The following is a 17,262-nucleotide window of genomic DNA, read 5'->3' on the forward strand; positions in this document are numbered from 1 at the left end:
CAGGGTTTCACCATGTTGGCCAGGATGGTCTCGATTTCTTGACCTTGTGATCTGCCGCCTTGGCCTCCCAAAGTGCTGGGATTACAGGCGTGAGCCTCTAAGGCTTCTTTATCTCCAATAATGACAATAACAGTCAAAAGAAAAGCTATGGGCTGGGAGCAGTGGATCATACCTGTAATCCCAGCACTTTGGGAGGCTGAGGCAGGTGTATCCCCTGAGGTCAGGAGTTCAAGACCAGCCTGGCCAACAATGGCAAAACCCTGTGTCTAATAAAAATACCAAAAAAATTAGCCAGGCATGGTGACAGGAGGCTGAGGCAGGAGAATGACTTGAACCCAGGAGGCAGAGGTTGCAGTGAGCCAAGATGGCGCCACTGCACTCCAACCTGGGTGACAGAGCAAGATTCCATCTCAAAAAAAAAAACCTATGGTACAAAACAACAAACAAATAATAAATGAGAAAGAAATTAGCCCTGCAATCATGCATTCAAAGAACTGCCTGTAATTCTTCACTAGAAAGCACGGTGACTGCTCTTTTCTGGCTCAGGGTGCTTGGGGAAGCCAAGAAGCCCTAACACACTTCCTTCTTTATTTTCTCTGAAAGGACATCTTGAGAGATGTTTGAACTTCCTTTGAGAAACTGTCTCTAGGAACCATTTACCACTACCTGACGTCAGAATGTGGCAGTGTGGTCCTCGGCCACCCCACCAGTGTCCGTTTTGAATAATGTGCTGAGGATTTTTTCTGGAGAGGCTGCTGGATTCAGTACATGGTTCCCAGCATTCCCGAAGAAGCCCTGGCTTGGTAGATGATGAGATCTGAGTCTTCGAGTTGAGGATGAATAGATGAGATTTAGGATTTAGAGTGGACGCTGGAATGATTAAGGCTTTTGGGGATATTGGGAGGAGGCAAATAGATTCTGCAGGTGGAAAGGATGGGCAGTGGGCAGAGTGTGAACTCTTGTGGGTTGAATTAGGTCCCTCTAAAAAGATACCTCAAAATGTAACCTTCTTTGGAAACAGATTCTTTCCAGGGGTAACCAAATCAAAATGAAGTCATCTGAGTGGGCTCTAAACCAATAATGATTGGTGCCCATATAAAAATGGGAAGTGGGACACACAGACACTCACCTTCTCAGGACAGTCTGTCAGGTGGTCAGTGCATGAACCACTTTTACTTTATTTTTGAGACCAAGTTTCTCTCTTGTCGCCCAGGCTGAAGTGCAGTGGTGCAGTCTCTGCTCCCTGCAACCTCTGCCTCCCAGGTTCAAGCAATTCTCCTGCCTCAGCCTCTCAAGTAGCTGGGATTACAAGCACCTGTCACCATGCCCAGCTAATTTTTGTATTTTTAATAGAGACAGGGTTTCCCATTGTTGGCCAGGCTGGTCTTAAACTCCTAACCTCAGGTGATCAAACTCCTAACCTCCTAACCTCACCACACCCGGCCCACTTGTATTTTAAATTTTACGGCTGGGCGTGGTGGCTCATGCCTGTAATCCCAGCACTTCGGGAGGCCGAGGCAGGCGGATCATGAGGTCAAGAGATTGAGACCATCCTGGCCAACCTGGTGAAACCCGGCCTCTACTAAAAGTACAACAAATTAGCCAGGCGTGGTGGTGTGTGCCTGTAGTTCCAGCTACTCGGGAGGCTGAGGCAGGAGAATTGCTTGAAACCAGAAAGCCGAGGTTGCAGTGAGCCAGGATTGTGCCACTGCACTCCAGCCTGGCGACAGAGTGAGACTGTGTCAAAAAAAAAAAAAAAAAAAAATTACTTTATTGACTAGGCGTGGTGGCTCATGCCTATAATCCCAGCACTTTGGGAAGCTAAGGTGGGTTCAGGAGTNTCCTGCCTCAGCCTCTCAAGTAGCTGGGATTACAAGCACCTGTCACCATGCCCAGCTAATTTTTGTATTTTTAATAGAGACAGGGTTTCCCATTGTTGGCCAGGCTGGTCTTAAACTCCTAACCTCAGGTGATCAAACTCCTAACCTCCTAACCTCACCACACCCGGCCCACTTGTATTTTAAATTTTACGGCTGGGCGTGGTGGCTCATGCCTGTAATCCCAGCACTTCGGGAGGCCGAGGCAGGCGGATCATGAGGTCAAGAGATTGAGACCATCCTGGCCAACCTGGTGAAACCCGGCCTCTACTAAAAGTACAACAAATTAGCCAGGCGTGGTGGTGTGTGCCTGTAGTTCCAGCTACTCGGGAGGCTGAGGCAGGAGAATTGCTTGAAACCAGAAAGCCGAGGTTGCAGTGAGCCAGGATTGTGCCACTGCACTCCAGCCTGGCGACAGAGTGAGACTGTGTCAAAAAAAAAAAAAAAAAAAAATTACTTTATTGACTAGGCGTGGTGGCTCATGCCTATAATCCCAGCACTTTGGGAAGCTAAGGTGGGTTCAGGAGTTTGAAACCCATCTGGGTAACATAGTGAGAACCAATCACTACAAAAATAAAAATAAATTAGCCAGGTGTGACAGTGCAGGCCTGTGGTCCTAGCTACTCAGGAGGAGGTGGGAGGATCACTTGAGCCCAGGAGGTGGAGGCTGCAGTGAGCTGTGATTGAGCCACTGCACTCCAGCCTGGGTGAGAGGGTAAAGCCCTGTCTCAAAACTTTTATTTTATTTTATTTTTTATCCTTTTCAATAAGTAGAGATGGAGTCTCCCTATGTTGCCCAGGCTGTTCTTAAACATTCTGAACTCCAGCAATCTTCCTGCTTGGCCTCCCAAAGTGCTGGGACTACAGGTGTGAGCCACCATGCCTGGCAAGCCTGGAGAAAACGCTGGTCGTGTCTCCACTGGGCTCATGTGGCCCCGTTTCTGTTTGCAGCTCCTCTGTGCCATGTCCCATCAGATATCTGAGCCTTGCCTGAAGGCTCAGGCTGCTGTTATGTGGGGGCTGGGAAAAACAAACATTTTAAAGCTTCTAGATAAACTATTTGATTTTATTCTTAATAGTGTTGTAAACATGCAGCTCCAAGGCTCTGAGAAAGACCTTAGGCAGCTTTCCACTTCTGGATCAGTCTCACCCAGGATCTGCTCTCCTCCAAATAACTTCCCTAGTGCTCACACATTTGGGCCTGTGAGAACAAGAGGAGCCTGACATGCTCTAAAACGAAGGCCAGGGAGAAGGCGCAGTGTCAAAAACAGTGCCTGGGGCGCCACCAGGGGCCTGGGTCTGGGTCTGTGAGCGTATTTGGCAATAACATGTATGTAAGAACTTAATCCACAGTTTAACATAAGGAAAAGGCTGATAAAGTCAGAACCACAAGAATGAAAATAATAAAAGACCTGACTAGCCTGGGCAATATAGTGAGACCCTGTCTCTAAAAAAAACAAAACCAAAATCCCCCATAAACTAGCTGGGCATGGTGACAGATGCCTGTGGTCCCAGCTACTTGGGAGGCTGAGGCAGGAGGATCACTTGTGCTTAGGAGGCTGAGGCTGCAGTGAGAAGTGATCACACCACAGCACTCCAGCCTGGGTGACACTATGTGACACTGTCTCAAAAAAAAAAAAAAAAAAAAGAGTGTCATATGGAAAGAACCCATCTTTGACTTCAAGAGGTAGAACCAAACCTGTTGGTGAAAACTTTAGAGAGAGATGGATTTGGGCTTCCCACAAAGAGAAAGGAGGCCTCCTAAGGGTGAGATCTCCCCACCCGTTGGCAGAGGATGTTAAAGAACGCACTCCACCATCTGAAACATTATCCAAATGTCCATTTCCATTCTGGAATTCTCTTCTGTCTGTAAAATGAGCGTTCCTCCATTTAAACACAGGCACACACATGCACCCTAATTTCCCCTTCCTAGCATATCATTTTGTCTCTGCAACCCACAGTAGACACTCACTTACTCCTTTTTCTATAATGAAAGCATAGATGGTGCCCATATCTTGAGCTCACTTTACCCCAGACCAAGGTACCGTACTCTCTCACCTGATTTCCTACACTCGTCTCTCCTCTGGTGTTTTCACGCCCTTCCAACTTACGTTCCCACACCCGCTCTTGCCTTCTGGTAACCTGTTCTGCAAAAGGTGGCCAGGGTTATCTTTTATTTTATTTATTTTTATTATTATTTTTTGAGATGGAGTCTCATTCTGTCACCCAGGCTGGAATGCAGTGGCGTGATTTCACTCACTGCAACCTCTACCGCCCGGGTTCAAGCGTTCCTCCTGTCTCAGTCTCCCAAGTAACTGGTATTACAGGTGCACACCACCACACCTGGCTATTTTTTTTTTTTTTTAAAGAAGACGGGGTTTCACCATTTGGTCAGGCTGGTCCTGAACTCCTGACCTCAGGTGATCCGCCCCCCTTGGCCTCCAAAGTGCTTGGATTACAGGCGTGAGCCACTATGCCCGGCCACCTGGCTAATTTTGTGTAGTTTAAAACTGATCTTGAGGCTGGGCGTGGTGGCTCAAGCCTGTAATCCCAGCACTTTGGGAGGCCGAGGCGGGTGGATCACGAGGTCAAGAGATCGAGACCATCCTGGTCNAAAAATTGCCAAGCACAGTAGCTCACACCTGTAATCCCAGCACTTTGGGAGGCTGAGGCGGGTGGATCATCTGAGGTCAGGAGTTCAAGACCAGCCTGATCCAACATAGGGAAACCCCATGTCTCCTAAAAATGCAAAAATTAGTCAGATGTGGTGGTGGGCACTTATGTATCCCAGCTGCTCAGGAGGCTGAGACAGGAGAATCTCTTGAACCCGGGAAGCAGAGGTTGCAGTGAGCTGAGATCACGCCACAGCACTCCAGCCTGGGCAACAGAGTGAGACCCCTTCTCACTGAAAGACCTGAAAACGTTCCTAATACCAGTTCTAAACGCAGTGCCTTTCCCAGTTCCCCTCTCACTTCATTGCTGTGCTTCAGAAAACAAACAAAAAATTCTCTGTGTCTTTCTCAAGTTCCATTTATTCTGAGATGTCAGACCGAAGCAAGAGGCTTTGTGACTCCAAGCCTGTGTTGTCTTTTGTGTGTATCTTGTTAGCCTCAGAACCCTCACAGAACTCGGTCAGAGTCTGATGGGAGTTGAAATTCATCCACCTGGGTGGTTCCCAAATCCAGAATAATGGTAATGAGCTGAGTGTGGGCCCCAGAGACCCGGGATTCCTCATGGTGCAGGGGAAGAGCCTGATCTTAGAAAGCTTATGTAACTTCTCCAAGGTCACACCTCTAGGCTTGTCCAAGGTCACAGCACTAGATTTGTTCAAGGCTAGACTGCCAGCTCTTGGTGATGCGCCAGTGAGGATCATTCCTTCTTTGCTTTTAACCATCCTGTGTGCATCCTCAATCCTGATTTTTTTTTTCTTTTTTTGTGGCTCTGCCTTTTATTTTTCACTTATGTTTTTTCTTTTTTTTCCTACTCATACTAATTTTCCTGTAGGAAACAGGATTAACTTGTCCTGGACACAGCGGGCGTTGTTTGCAGAGGATGGTGTCAGGGGCATTTAAAAGCCCCCAGCCCCACCCCATCCCTGGCTCAGCACTCCAAACCATTTACCTGAAATTCTATCATGTTGATGCCTATTAACGAGCCACACTGCTGGCGGGATAGCATTTTAAAGCATACCCTCCAGATACACTTTAGTGAAGATGAACTATTTGAAACTGCTGTGATAGGTGGGAAGAAGCGCTATTTTGTGGTGGCTTCTCCCAGCCGGGAACCAGTGTGTGAGAAGGATGGGAAGGAAAAACTGAAAAGCTGAAGGCACGTGTGTGTCTGGCTGTAAGGACTCATTTGAAGCATCATCCTATGTTACTTAACAGGGATACACTCCCAGAAACTCGTCACTAGTTGGTTTCGCAGTTGTGTGAGTATCATAGATTGCACTTACAACAAACCTAGATGGTGTAACCTACAACACTCCTGGGATGTATGGCACAGTGCATTGCTCCTGGGCTATGCATCTGCACAGCATGGGACCGTACTGAACGTAGTAGGCAATCGTAACACAATGGTGTTTGTGTATCTAAACATATCTCAACATGGAAAAGCGATGGTGAGAAGGTGGTGATCTACTCTTTTTTTCTACTTTAACCTCCCAAGTAGCTGGGATTACAGGCACCCGCCACCACCCCCGGCTAATTTTGTATTTTTAGTAGAGATGGGGTTTCTCCATGTAGGTCAGGCTGGTCTCGAACTCCCAACCTCAGGTGATCCACCCTCCTCGGCCTCCCAAAGTGCTGGGATTACAGGCATGAGCCACTGCGCCTGGTGGTGATCTACTCTTTATGGGACTACCATCATCTACATAGTCTGTGCTATGACTGTACATTAATGTGTCATGTTCTTTCTTGTCTCTCGGCCTGCGCTGTTCCCTCTGCCTAGAATGCTTTTCCCTCCTGACCGTCAACCCATCCTTCAGACTCAGCCCTCAGTCCCTCTGCAGCTCTTCTCCTGTCCCTCCTCCTCTCCCCCGGAGCTCCCCAGACTGCGTTCTGTGCTTATTCTGTGTGTCCACTGGTTGTCCTGCACTGCCACTGCCTTGGCGCTAAGGGGCTGTGTAGCATTACTCATTGCTTGGGCAGTAAGAGTTCTGCCAACTCAGGGAGGCGTTAGCAACACAGTATGTTTTTCATTTTCTTTCTATCCATTTAAATTTAAATCTGAGTGTGTATTCCACTGGACTGGCAGGAAATCACATTTCTGTCAGAACTGGGGCTCTGTCTTTCAGGGCCACACAGGAATCTGAGGGCTTCATGTGGTGCTGAGAAAACTAGGAAGGGACATCACATTTTTAGTGCATCAGGGATCACTGCTGTCTCCTGGTCCAGGCCTGAGAAGTCCTTTCAGACCCAGCAGCCCTCTGTTTCTGTGCTGGACCCAGGGCACAGGTCTCTTTGCTGGGGCTGGGCCGTGGTCCCTGGCGGTTAGGCTGCTCTGTGCTGTCTCTGATGCAGTATTGTCACCTTCGTGCTCTGCAGATGTCTGTGCCCAGCTCCATGCGAGGCAGTGACAAAGGCTCTCTCCATTCATCCCCACTTCTCTTCAGTGACTGGAGGCTGTCATAAAACAGATGTTGCCTTCTGGAAGCTTCTTTGGCATACATTATCAACACATGCGGTGCAAAGAAATTATGGAAATTCCAGACACGTTCTCAGCAGGGAAACACCTAGAAAGAACAAACACAAATTATCTCAACAGATTGTCCTGCTGTGCTTATTTGGACCCCCAAAGGCATTCATTCCTAGGACCTAGTTCCTAGTCTGCAATGTGTCCTTAATGAGGATTTGGATAAAAAGTGAATGCTGACTCCTGGCGGGCCCTGGGCTGCCACTTAGGGTACTTCAGGGTGTGCACTGCACAGCCTAGAGGATCCCATGCAAATAGAGTTGGTTATTTGTTGAGACAGCTCTCTGGCAGATGTCTTAGAAGCATTTTGGAGATGGGAAACTTCTCTAATTCCTGACAGAGGTCTGTATATTTTTCTGTATTTCCCCCTTAAATTCCTTAAATGCAACAAATGGTTAAGTATCCGAAACAAAATATTGAGAAATCAAGATTCCTTTTTTATTTTGTTTTTGTTTTTTATTAAGATTACCTTTTTTTGATAAAAAATACTGTAAGATTTTTTTTACTTTACTAGCCCACATAAACAACATTGCGAAGATGAATAAAAGTGGGTTGCAGCAGAGTAGGAAATCAGGAAAGAGTAGATTCAGAATGGAATCATTCCTGCTGAAGAGAGGATGGAGTTCAGTATGCAGCAGAGTTGTTAATATCAAGCCTGCGTAGTTTGTAGTTATTTCTAACTCTGGGTATTTGAAGAGATTGATAAGAAATCTGTTCCAAAATATGGTGGGTTTTTTAAAAATATGGTTTCTTTTTATATTTTTAATTTTTTTTTTTTTTTTTTTTTTTTTTATCAAGTCTTACTCTGTTACCCAGGCTACAGTGCAGTGGTGCAATCTCAACGCACTGCAACCTTCTCCTCCCAGGTTCAAGCAATTCCCCTGCCTCAGTAGCTGGGAGTACAGGTGCCCACCACCACACCTGGCTAGCTTTTGTATTTTTAGTAGAGATGGGGTTTCACCCCATCTTGGACCAGTCTGGTCTCAGACTCCTGACCTCAGGTGATCCCCTGCTTTGGCCTCCCAACGTGCTGGGTTTACAGGTGTAAGCCACCGTGTCCAGCCTATAGTTTCTTTTTATTAATCTCTTTCTTGATGCAGTCTGAATCTGTTCCTCTTTATTTTGTCTCAACTAATAATTGGAAGTAAGGTTTTCAAGCCAGACGTGGTGGCTCATGCCTGCAATCCCAGTACTTTGGGAGGCCGAGGTGGGAGGATAGCTTGAAGCCAGGAGTTTGAGGTTGTAGTGAGCTATGATTGTGCCACTGTACTCCAGCCTGGGCTACAGAGGAAGACCCTACTTCTTTTTTCTTTTTTTTAGACGGAATACCACTCTGTCTCCCAGGTGGAGTGCAGTGGCACTGTGTTGGCTCACTGTAACCTTTGCTCCTGGGTTCAAGTGATTCTCCTGCCTTAGCCTCCTGAGTAGCTGGGATTACAGGCGCCCGCCACCACGCCTGGCTAATTCTTATATTTATTTTTTATTTTTAGTGGAGACAGGGTTTCACCGTGTTGGCTAGGCTGGTCTTGAACTCCTGACCTCAGGTGATCCGCCTGCCTTGGCCTCCAAAGGGCTGAGATTATAGGTGTGAGCCACCGTGCCCGCCCGACCCTATTTCTTAAAGAAAAAAAAAAAAAAAAGTAAAGTTTGCTTCAGCCTGAGTAAAATTACTTGCCTCTGTATAGAGACAGTTATCAAAGGACTCATTTGTGGTTTTAAATTAAAGCAAACCCACGCTCTGTATTGTTTTGTTTTGTTTTGTTTTACAGATCACATGGCAAAGGAACCAGTGGAAGACACAGATCCCAGCACTTTATCCTTTAACATGGTAGGTTACAAATTTTACGCTAATGGTAATAATTATTGTTTTGCTTTTTTTCTTTGTTATTTCTTTACATTTTTATTACTCAGTTTTACACATCTATCGGAAACCCCAAAGTGAGATTTTTCTAAGATAAACTGCTTTATCTTGATATTCTATGTGATAATGATAAGCTTTGGGTTTCTCCAGGCTAAAAATGATGTTAGATTCTGTTCTTCTTTTGCACATGCTGGAGGTGATCTCAAATTATGTGAGGACTTTGTCTACTTGCTTGTTTTTTAATTTTAATTTTATTTTATTTTAGAAGGAGTCTTGCTCTGTCGCCCAGGCTGGAGTGCAGTGGTGCGATCTCCACTCACTGCAATTTCTGCCTCCAGGTTCAAGCAGTTCTCCTGCCCCAGCCTCCTGAGTAGCTGGGACTACAGGAATGCACCACCATGCCTGGCTAATTTTTGTTTTTTTTTTTTTTTTTTTTTGTAGAGACGGGGTTTCACTATGTTGGCCAGGCTGGTCTCGAACTCCTGACCGCAGGTGATCTGCCCCCATCGGCCTCCTGAAGTGCTGGGATTACAGACTTGAGCCACTGTGCCTGGTCTACTTGCCTGTTTTTAATACTGTTGTTCTGGTAATGGAGCAGCCTGGATGCTAGAGGGACACGCACTATTGGATTTACCTCTGTTACGTCATTTAATTCTAATCCTGAGCCTCATCACCTCCCTACCCTCCCGTAACCATTCTGAGGCGACTGCTTCAGGATCATCCAAAGATTTCACATATATTGTTTTTTAAAATTAATTTTATGGTTTATTATTATTATTTTAATTTCAGCCTCTATGGGTACATATGCAGGTTTGTTATGTGGATACACAGCATAATGGTTAGGTTTGGGCTTCTCAGGAAAGCAATCACCCAAATAGTGAACATTGTACTTAATAGGTAATTGTTCAGCTCCGAGCCCTCTCCCACCCTCCCCCCTTTTGGAGTCCCCAGTATCTGTTATTTCCATCTTTATGTCCATGTGTACCCATTCTTTAGCTCCCACTTATAAGTGAGAACATGCAGTATTTGATTTTCTGCTTCTGAGTTATTTCACTTAGGATGATGGCCTCCAGTTGCATCCATGTTGCTGCAAAGGACAGAATTTTATTCTTTTCTTTTTTTGAGATAGAGTTTCACTCTTGTTGCCCAAGCTGGAGTGCACTGGCGTGATCTTGGCTCACTGCAACCTCCACCTTCTGGGTTCAAGTGATTCTCCTGCCTCAGCCTCCTGAGTAGTTGGGATTACAGGTGCACACCACCATGCCTGGCTAATTTTTTGTATTTTTAATAGAGACAGGGTTTCACCATGTTGACCAGGATGGGCTCAAAGTCCTGACCTCAGGTGATCCTCCCGCCTTGGCCTTCCAAAGTGCTGGGATTACAGGTGTGAGCCACCGCGCCCAGACAGAATTTTATTCTTTTTTATGGCTGCCATCATTATTTTTCAACCTCCCAAGATCCTCCCAACCATCCTTTGAGATCGTGGGGCAGATATCCCCATCCTACAGATGCCAAAAGGACGTTTAATGGATGTGTGCAGCCACCTAGACCGGAGCCCCATGCTCCTGCCCAGCACCGCCTCTTGGTCAGGGCTCAACCAGTGCCCTCTGACAGCACAGCATGTGTGATGGGCATATCATATCAGGCACGTTCCTTCTGTTCCAGATGCTCGGAGGATGGGATCTACCAATTCGTGAAAAGCTTTGGTTAACTAATTTAGTTACAACAACATAAAATACCCTTAATATAATTCAACTAAATGTCTTGAAATCTTAAGTGTCTTGAGGACCTGAAGTGTTTGTGTTCCTGTCCTTTAATTACTCCTGGGTTGGTAAATGGTGGACAGTATAGGGGATCGTGCTTTGATACCCACTGGAAATTCCTACGAAAAATTCTCAGTCTCTTCACTCTCATAAAAATGGAATGAGGAACAATCCTGCGGCCATGGCTTGTGCTTCTTTGGAGGAGTTTGTTACTAAAGCCTTTGGTTTCTATAAAGTGTTATTCAGTTCACCTTCCTTTCCTTCCCACTGCCCCGACCTGTGACTATCCAGGTCTCCCTGGTGTCCTGCTCACTTCCTAACACTAGGTTTTCTTTCCCTCCCTTGAAGCCATCTCCTTACACTCACCCTGGGACTCGGCTACCTCTAATTACTTCTCCATGCCACAGACAAAGTGATCTTTCCAAAGTTTCCCTGTTACTAATTTCTCAGGGCTGTTGCAACAAAATACCACAGACTGGGCGGCTTAAACAACAGAAATGTATTTGCTCATGGTTCTGGAGGCTAGAGGCTTGAAAGCAAGGCGTCCTCAGGGCCATGCTCCCTCTGAGACCCACAGGGAAGAATCTTTTCTTGTCTCTTCTAGCTTGTGGTCGTTGCCAGCCATCCTGGAAGCTCCTCCGCTTCCGGAAGCATCACTGCATTCTCTCACTTCATTGGCACATGGCCATCTTCTTTCTCCCAGGGTGTCGATGTTTCATCTCCTCCTCCTCCTCCTCCTTCTCCTCCTCTTCTTCTTCCTCTTCTTTTTTGAGATGGAGTTTCACTCTTGTCACCCAGGCTAGAGGGCAATGGCGCTGTCTTGGCTCACTGCCACCTCCGCCTTCTGGGTTCAAGCAATTCTCCGTCTCAGCCTCCTGTGCAGCTGAGATTATAGGAGCCAGCCAACATGCCTGGCTAACTTTTGTATTTTTAGTAGAGATCGGGTTTCACCATGTTGGCCAGGCTGGTCTGATCTCAGGTAATCCACCTGCCTCAGCCTTCCAAAGTGCCGGGATTACAGGCATGAACCACCGCGCCTGGCCTTTTTTAAAACAGAGTGGTAAGTGTTCTAGTACAGGTATGTGTTCCATGCTCTTGGGAGCAGAATGATGAGAAGAGCTAATTTGGTCTGGGCTGTAGGACTATTCTCTGTGATTGATTTTTATTTACTAATTTATTTTTGCTGGGAGAAGTTGGAGGCTTCTAGAAGTTCTGAAATTTTACTGCCCAGCTCCAAAGAAACTCCAAGGAAAGGCGTTTAAAACAAAATCCTTGCTTCTCCATTTGTTTCTTTTTCTCCTCTCTCAGTGGAAGAGATGGTGAGACCTACAGGAAATTGTCGAGGTGTAATTTTGTTCAGGCTCGAGGACCGGGGCTGAGTGGAGTTGGGAGCTGAGCAGGGGTTAGGGGACAGGGTTGGGAAATTAGGCTAATTCTCATCCCTCTCATGGACATTTTCAGAAATGGCTACGTTATTTAGTCTGAAATAAGTGTCCAGAACTTTAGACATCTGCATGTAAGTATAAATAAATTAAAAGAAATATATGTGATTGTGAGAACATTTGCTATTTTGAATTCCTTTAACACTATTACTCTCAACGGATGCATTGAGAACTGTGCTGAATTTTGTATCATCACTGATGTTTAGACCTTTGCGCAGTCAGTAGGAAAGTGATCCTTTGATCATCCTGTTTCAGTCAACCCAGGCCATAGCTCTGCCACAGTGAGTACTGCTCAGAACATGATTGGCCAATGACTGTTGCAGAAACAATGAGAAGAAACGCGTCTGTCCTCATCAGTCGTGACAACAAATGCTTTTCAGTTGTAAACTGCAGGAGGCTAGCACTGCAGAAAAGAAAGGAAGTGTGGTTCTGTGGTCCGAGCCGAGGAAATTCGGAAGGCTTGTTCTGTTTCATGATCCAGCATTCACCTCTTGTCAACCTTGATTTCATTCCTGTCGATTGAGAAGAAACACAAGAAGCACAACCAATGGATGAGGCCAGTTGATAAGTTTGAGGCTAAACAGTTTCAAGTTTTTAATTGAAGTCGTAACTTTCCCAAGACAAAGCTCTCTTTTCACTTTGATCTTACAATTGACTATAGCATTTAAAAATAACTCTCTTCGTTTGTTGGTTTCTACAGTCAGACAAATATCCCATTCAAGATACGGAACTCCCCAAAGGTATGTACAGTTAAAATAACGACTCGAACTTGTGATTATTTTAACATTGTGAACAAAGCACTACTCAACGTAATTTTTCATTATTTAAAATTGTAAAGCAGAAACATACCCGTAGATTAACTCGTGACTTGTGACATGATTGTCTCAGAAATTAATTTTTTTCTTTTTAAAAATCATATCTTTTAACCTTGCAATCGAAATGAATTTTCTGATTAAAAACTGTAAATTATTCCATGACAAATTATGCGTTAAATTCCTGTGGTGTTTTTGACAGGCATAAAATGAAGACAGCCAGGACTCTGGGTTGCAAGTGTGAGAAATCTAACCCTAGTTTGTTTAAAAAGCCGGAACTGGCTGGGCACAGTGGCTCGCGCCTGTAATCCCAGCACTTTGAGAGGCCAAGGTGGGTGGATCACTTGAGGCCAGAAGTTTGAGACGAGCCTGACCAACATGGTGAAACCCTGTCTTTTCTAAAAATACAAAAAAATTAGCCGGGCGTGGTGACGGGCTCCTATAATCCCAGCTACTCAGGAGGCTGAGGCAGGAGAATCACTTGAACCCGGGAGGCAGAGGTTGCAGGTAGCCGAGATCACACCATTGCACTCCAGCCTGGGCAACAATAGCTAAACTCTGTAAAAAAAAAAAAAAAAAAAAAAAAAAAAAAAAAAAAAAAAAAAAAAAAAAAAAGTGGGAGGCCGGGTGCTGTGGCTCATGCCTGTAATCCCAGCACTTTGGGAGGCCGAGGTGGGTGGATCACCTGAGGTCAGGAGTTCAAAACCAGCCTGACCAACATGGAGAAACCCCATCTCTTAAAAAAAAAAAAGTGGGAACTCACTGACTTTGGGGTCTTTGGGCCCTGCTGGATCCAAGCATCTAAATGAGGCTGTCAGGTTGAGTCTCTCCACTTCATGGCCCTGTCGTCTTCCATGTTGGCTCCAGCCTTGAGCAGGATTTTCCTGCATGGAGGGAAGGATGATTACTAGCACCTCCTGCTTTATATGGTGTTCTCAAGGTGGTGGAGGAAGAGGGAACCTTTCCACCAGCACGCATAGCACAGTTTCAGAGATGACTGTGATTGGGGCAGTTCAGGTCACGTGGCCATCCTTAAATTGACTTTTGTCATCAGGAGGATGGAGGACGTTGGCCAGGTCTGAGCCTTGAGCTCGGGCTGGGGAGGACGGTCATGGAGTGGACTTTCCCCAAACCACTTTGTCTAGGAAAGAATGTTCTGTGGCTAGACAAAGGGGTGAAGGATGCTTGTTAGGCCCAAAACAAACTAAAACAGCTGTCGTTATAACTCATACACTTAGGCATGATGGAGCCCATGGGGTGGCTAGACCCTAGCTTTTCATAATTAATCTCTCCTGCTGGCTTGCTGGGTGGTCAGCAGGTCAGCAGGGTTCTGTTCCTTTTTTTTTTTTTTTTTTTTTTTGAGACAGAGTAGTTTTGCTCCTGTTGCTCAGGCTGGAGTGCAATGACGTGATCTCGGCTCACTGCAGTCTTTGCCTCCCAGGTTCAAGTGATTCTCCTACCTCAGCTTCCCAAGTAGCTGGGATTACAGGTGCCCACCCCCGCACCCGTCACCACACCCGGCTAATTTTGTATTTTTAGTAGAGGCAGGGTTTCACCATGTTGGTCAGGCTGGTCTTGAACTCCTGACCTCAGGTGATCTGCCTGCCTTGGCCTCCCAAAGTGCTGGGATTACGGGCATGAGCCACCATGCCCAACCCCTGTGTTCCTTTATGGAGGCCAAGCTGCTGATTGTCACAGTCATTCCTCTACCTTGTAGTCTGCTGACAACTCAGAGATGAGGGGTGGGATGGCGTGGGGTTGGGGACAATCAGATCCAACTAGTTTCAAAGAATGTCAGGGGCACCTGGCATCCTGGTCACCATGGAGGGGCAGGCATGCCCAGCACGTGCTAACGTGGGTCTCCCCAGCAGTTCTCATGGTAGTGGATAATTGTCGGGAGATCCCCAGGGCCAACCTGTCCAGAGTTTGGCCAAAGCTCTTTTCCTCTTCTCTCCCTGCTACCCCCGACCCTTCTGTCTGCTCCCTGAAATGACACCATTAGAGTGTCCTTCCTTTTCTGTCCAAAAAGGCTGTGAGTGGCCTCAGCAAGTGGTTTCAGGTCTCAGGGTCTCTGTTTCCTCATCAGCACAGCAGGGGGGCAAGGTTACCATCCACCTCCCAGGGTGCTGGTGAGAATTCAGTGAAATAATTGAGAACGGTGCCTGGCACTTGTGAGCACCAGACACGGGTGCAGGGAAATCCGGCGAAAGAAGTGAGAAAAATCAAGATTCAGGACTGTCAGCTGCTTTCAGGCAGCATGGCAGAGTGAAACCATCTTGAAAAGACGGAGCTGTAGTGGCCCTAGCATTGCAATGTAGTGGTGTGATCAGGCTCAAGATCTTTTTCATCACTCTTAGTGTGATTTCCTGTTTTGAAAGAAAAAGATTGTGGCTTAGCAACCTGATACTACAGTAATAGTATCATCAGGTTTCTCCTAGAATTTGGGTTCTACAAAACCTTAATGAATTTATAAGTAACGTGAAAGTGAAAACCATACCCAAGTCTTTCCTTTATCCTTATTCAAATAGTAATTTTTTTCTTAGATCAAGGAACAGATTGGAGTGAACATTGTTATTAAGTGCTTAATTTCTTATCTCCAAATAAATGCTTCATTTTATATGTAAATGAACCATGTCTAGAAGTTTAAAAACTTACTCCTGCATTTGCACTCAACATGTCTGCTAGCATTTTTCTTTGGTCTTACTAGTGGGGCCAATACTATCATTAGCTATTGTGGTAATTTTCTCATTAAAGTTGTTTATGGCTGCGTGCCATGGCTCGTCATGCCTGTAATTCCAGCACTTTGCGAGGCCAAGGTGGGCAGATCACTTGACTCCAGGAGTTCAAGACCAGCCTGGGCCACATGGCAAAACCCCATCTGTACCAAAAAAATATTAAAAATTAGCCTGGCGGCCAGGCATGGTGACTCACGCCTATAATCCCAGCACTTTGGGAGGCCGAGGCGGGCAGATCAGAAGGTCAGGAGTTTGAGATCAGCCTGATCAACATGGTGAAACACCGTTTCTACTAAAAATACAAAAATTAGCCGGGTCTGGTGATGCATGCCAGTAATCCCAGCTATTCAGGAGGCTGAGGCAGGAGAATTGCTTGAACCTGGGAGGCGGAGGTTGCAGTGAGCCAAGATCGTACCACTGCACCCCAGCCTGGGCGACAGAGTGAGACTCCATCTCAAAAAAAAAAAATTAGTCGGGCATGTGGCATGTTCCTGTAATCCCAGCTACCAGGGAAAGAAAATCCACATGAATTAACGAAGAGACTGGTTTATAGACTTAAAAGCAATTGTAATTTAATTCTGTAAAGAAAAGACTAGGACTCCAACATTTAAGTGAGTTTTAAGGAGACCAGCTTTATTTACTAGAATGGTCGTTTGTAATAAGCATTAATGGTTTCACAAAGTCTCTTTCATACTGTTAGTATATTCCTACTTTATTCACAGAGAGTATAAAACTATCCTTTAACATTGGCCGGAAGGTAGTGGTTCTGAATAATGCGGTTTTAATTATCAGCTGTGGAAATCTAGTGTAATTTCAGTGATCAGCATCTGTTTTTGAGGTGAAATGTGTTAATATTATACCTGTTTTCTCATGGGGCATCAATGCAGAGCTTCCTCCTCAAGCAGCACCCCCCCAATTTTAGAGATTTGGGGGGTTCGTTTTGTTGGAGCTCTTTTCTGAGAGCGCTTCTGTGAGTCTGCAGGTACTAAGAACTGGAGAGATGGGGGTTTATTTTCCATCACATGACTCCCGGTATCTTATAGAAGCTGCTGGCTTGATTGTTCCGAAGGGAATGTGACTGTTCACATTTTTGAGAGAAAAATGTGTTTGGAAAAGGAATTTTGATTTTTGAGCCACTATTCATCCTGGGAGAAAATTACACGTAGATACATAGACAAATCTAACAAGATTTTATCATCTTCATTTTCTCTAGTGTCCTTGCTCTTTTCTTTGATCATTCAAAAAATGTTACAGTGAATTTAGAAGTTAAAGAGAAGCAAGTTAGACTTTTTTTTTCCTTTTTTTTTTTTTTTCTGAGCCTTGCTCTGTCGCTCAGGCTGGAGTGCAGTGGCGTGATCTTGGCTCACTGTAACCTCTGCCTCCCAGGCTCAAGTGATTCTCCCACCTCAGCCTCCTGAGTAGCTGGGACTCCAGGCGTGCACCACCACACCCAGATAATTTTTATAATTTTAGTAGAAACAGCATTTCACCATGTTGCACCAGGCTGGTCTTGAACTCCTGACCTCAAGCGATCTGCCCACCTTGGTCTCCCAAAGTGCTAGGATTATAGGCATGAGCC

General features: G+C 45.7%; 1 protein-coding gene across 2 annotated transcripts in view; it reads left to right on the forward strand.

Moving 5' to 3' along the window:
• Nucleotides 1-17,262, forward strand: part of EDARADD (EDAR associated death domain) — a 52,248-nt gene that overhangs the window by 7,703 nt on the left and 27,283 nt on the right. For both annotated transcript variants that reach the window (XM_017526599.2, XM_017526600.2), the window contains exons 2-3: nt 8,840-8,898; nt 12,837-12,876. In XM_017526599.2, coding sequence (XP_017382088.1) covers nt 8,840-8,898; nt 12,837-12,876 — 99 coding nt within the window. The remainder of the gene's footprint in view (nt 1-8,839; nt 8,899-12,836; nt 12,877-17,262) is intronic.

This window comes from Cebus imitator, unplaced genomic scaffold (assembly GCF_001604975.1).
Source record: "Cebus imitator isolate Cc_AM_T3 unplaced genomic scaffold, Cebus_imitator-1.0 Scaffold42, whole genome shotgun sequence".
NCBI lineage: Eukaryota > Metazoa > Chordata > Mammalia > Primates > Cebidae > Cebus > Cebus imitator.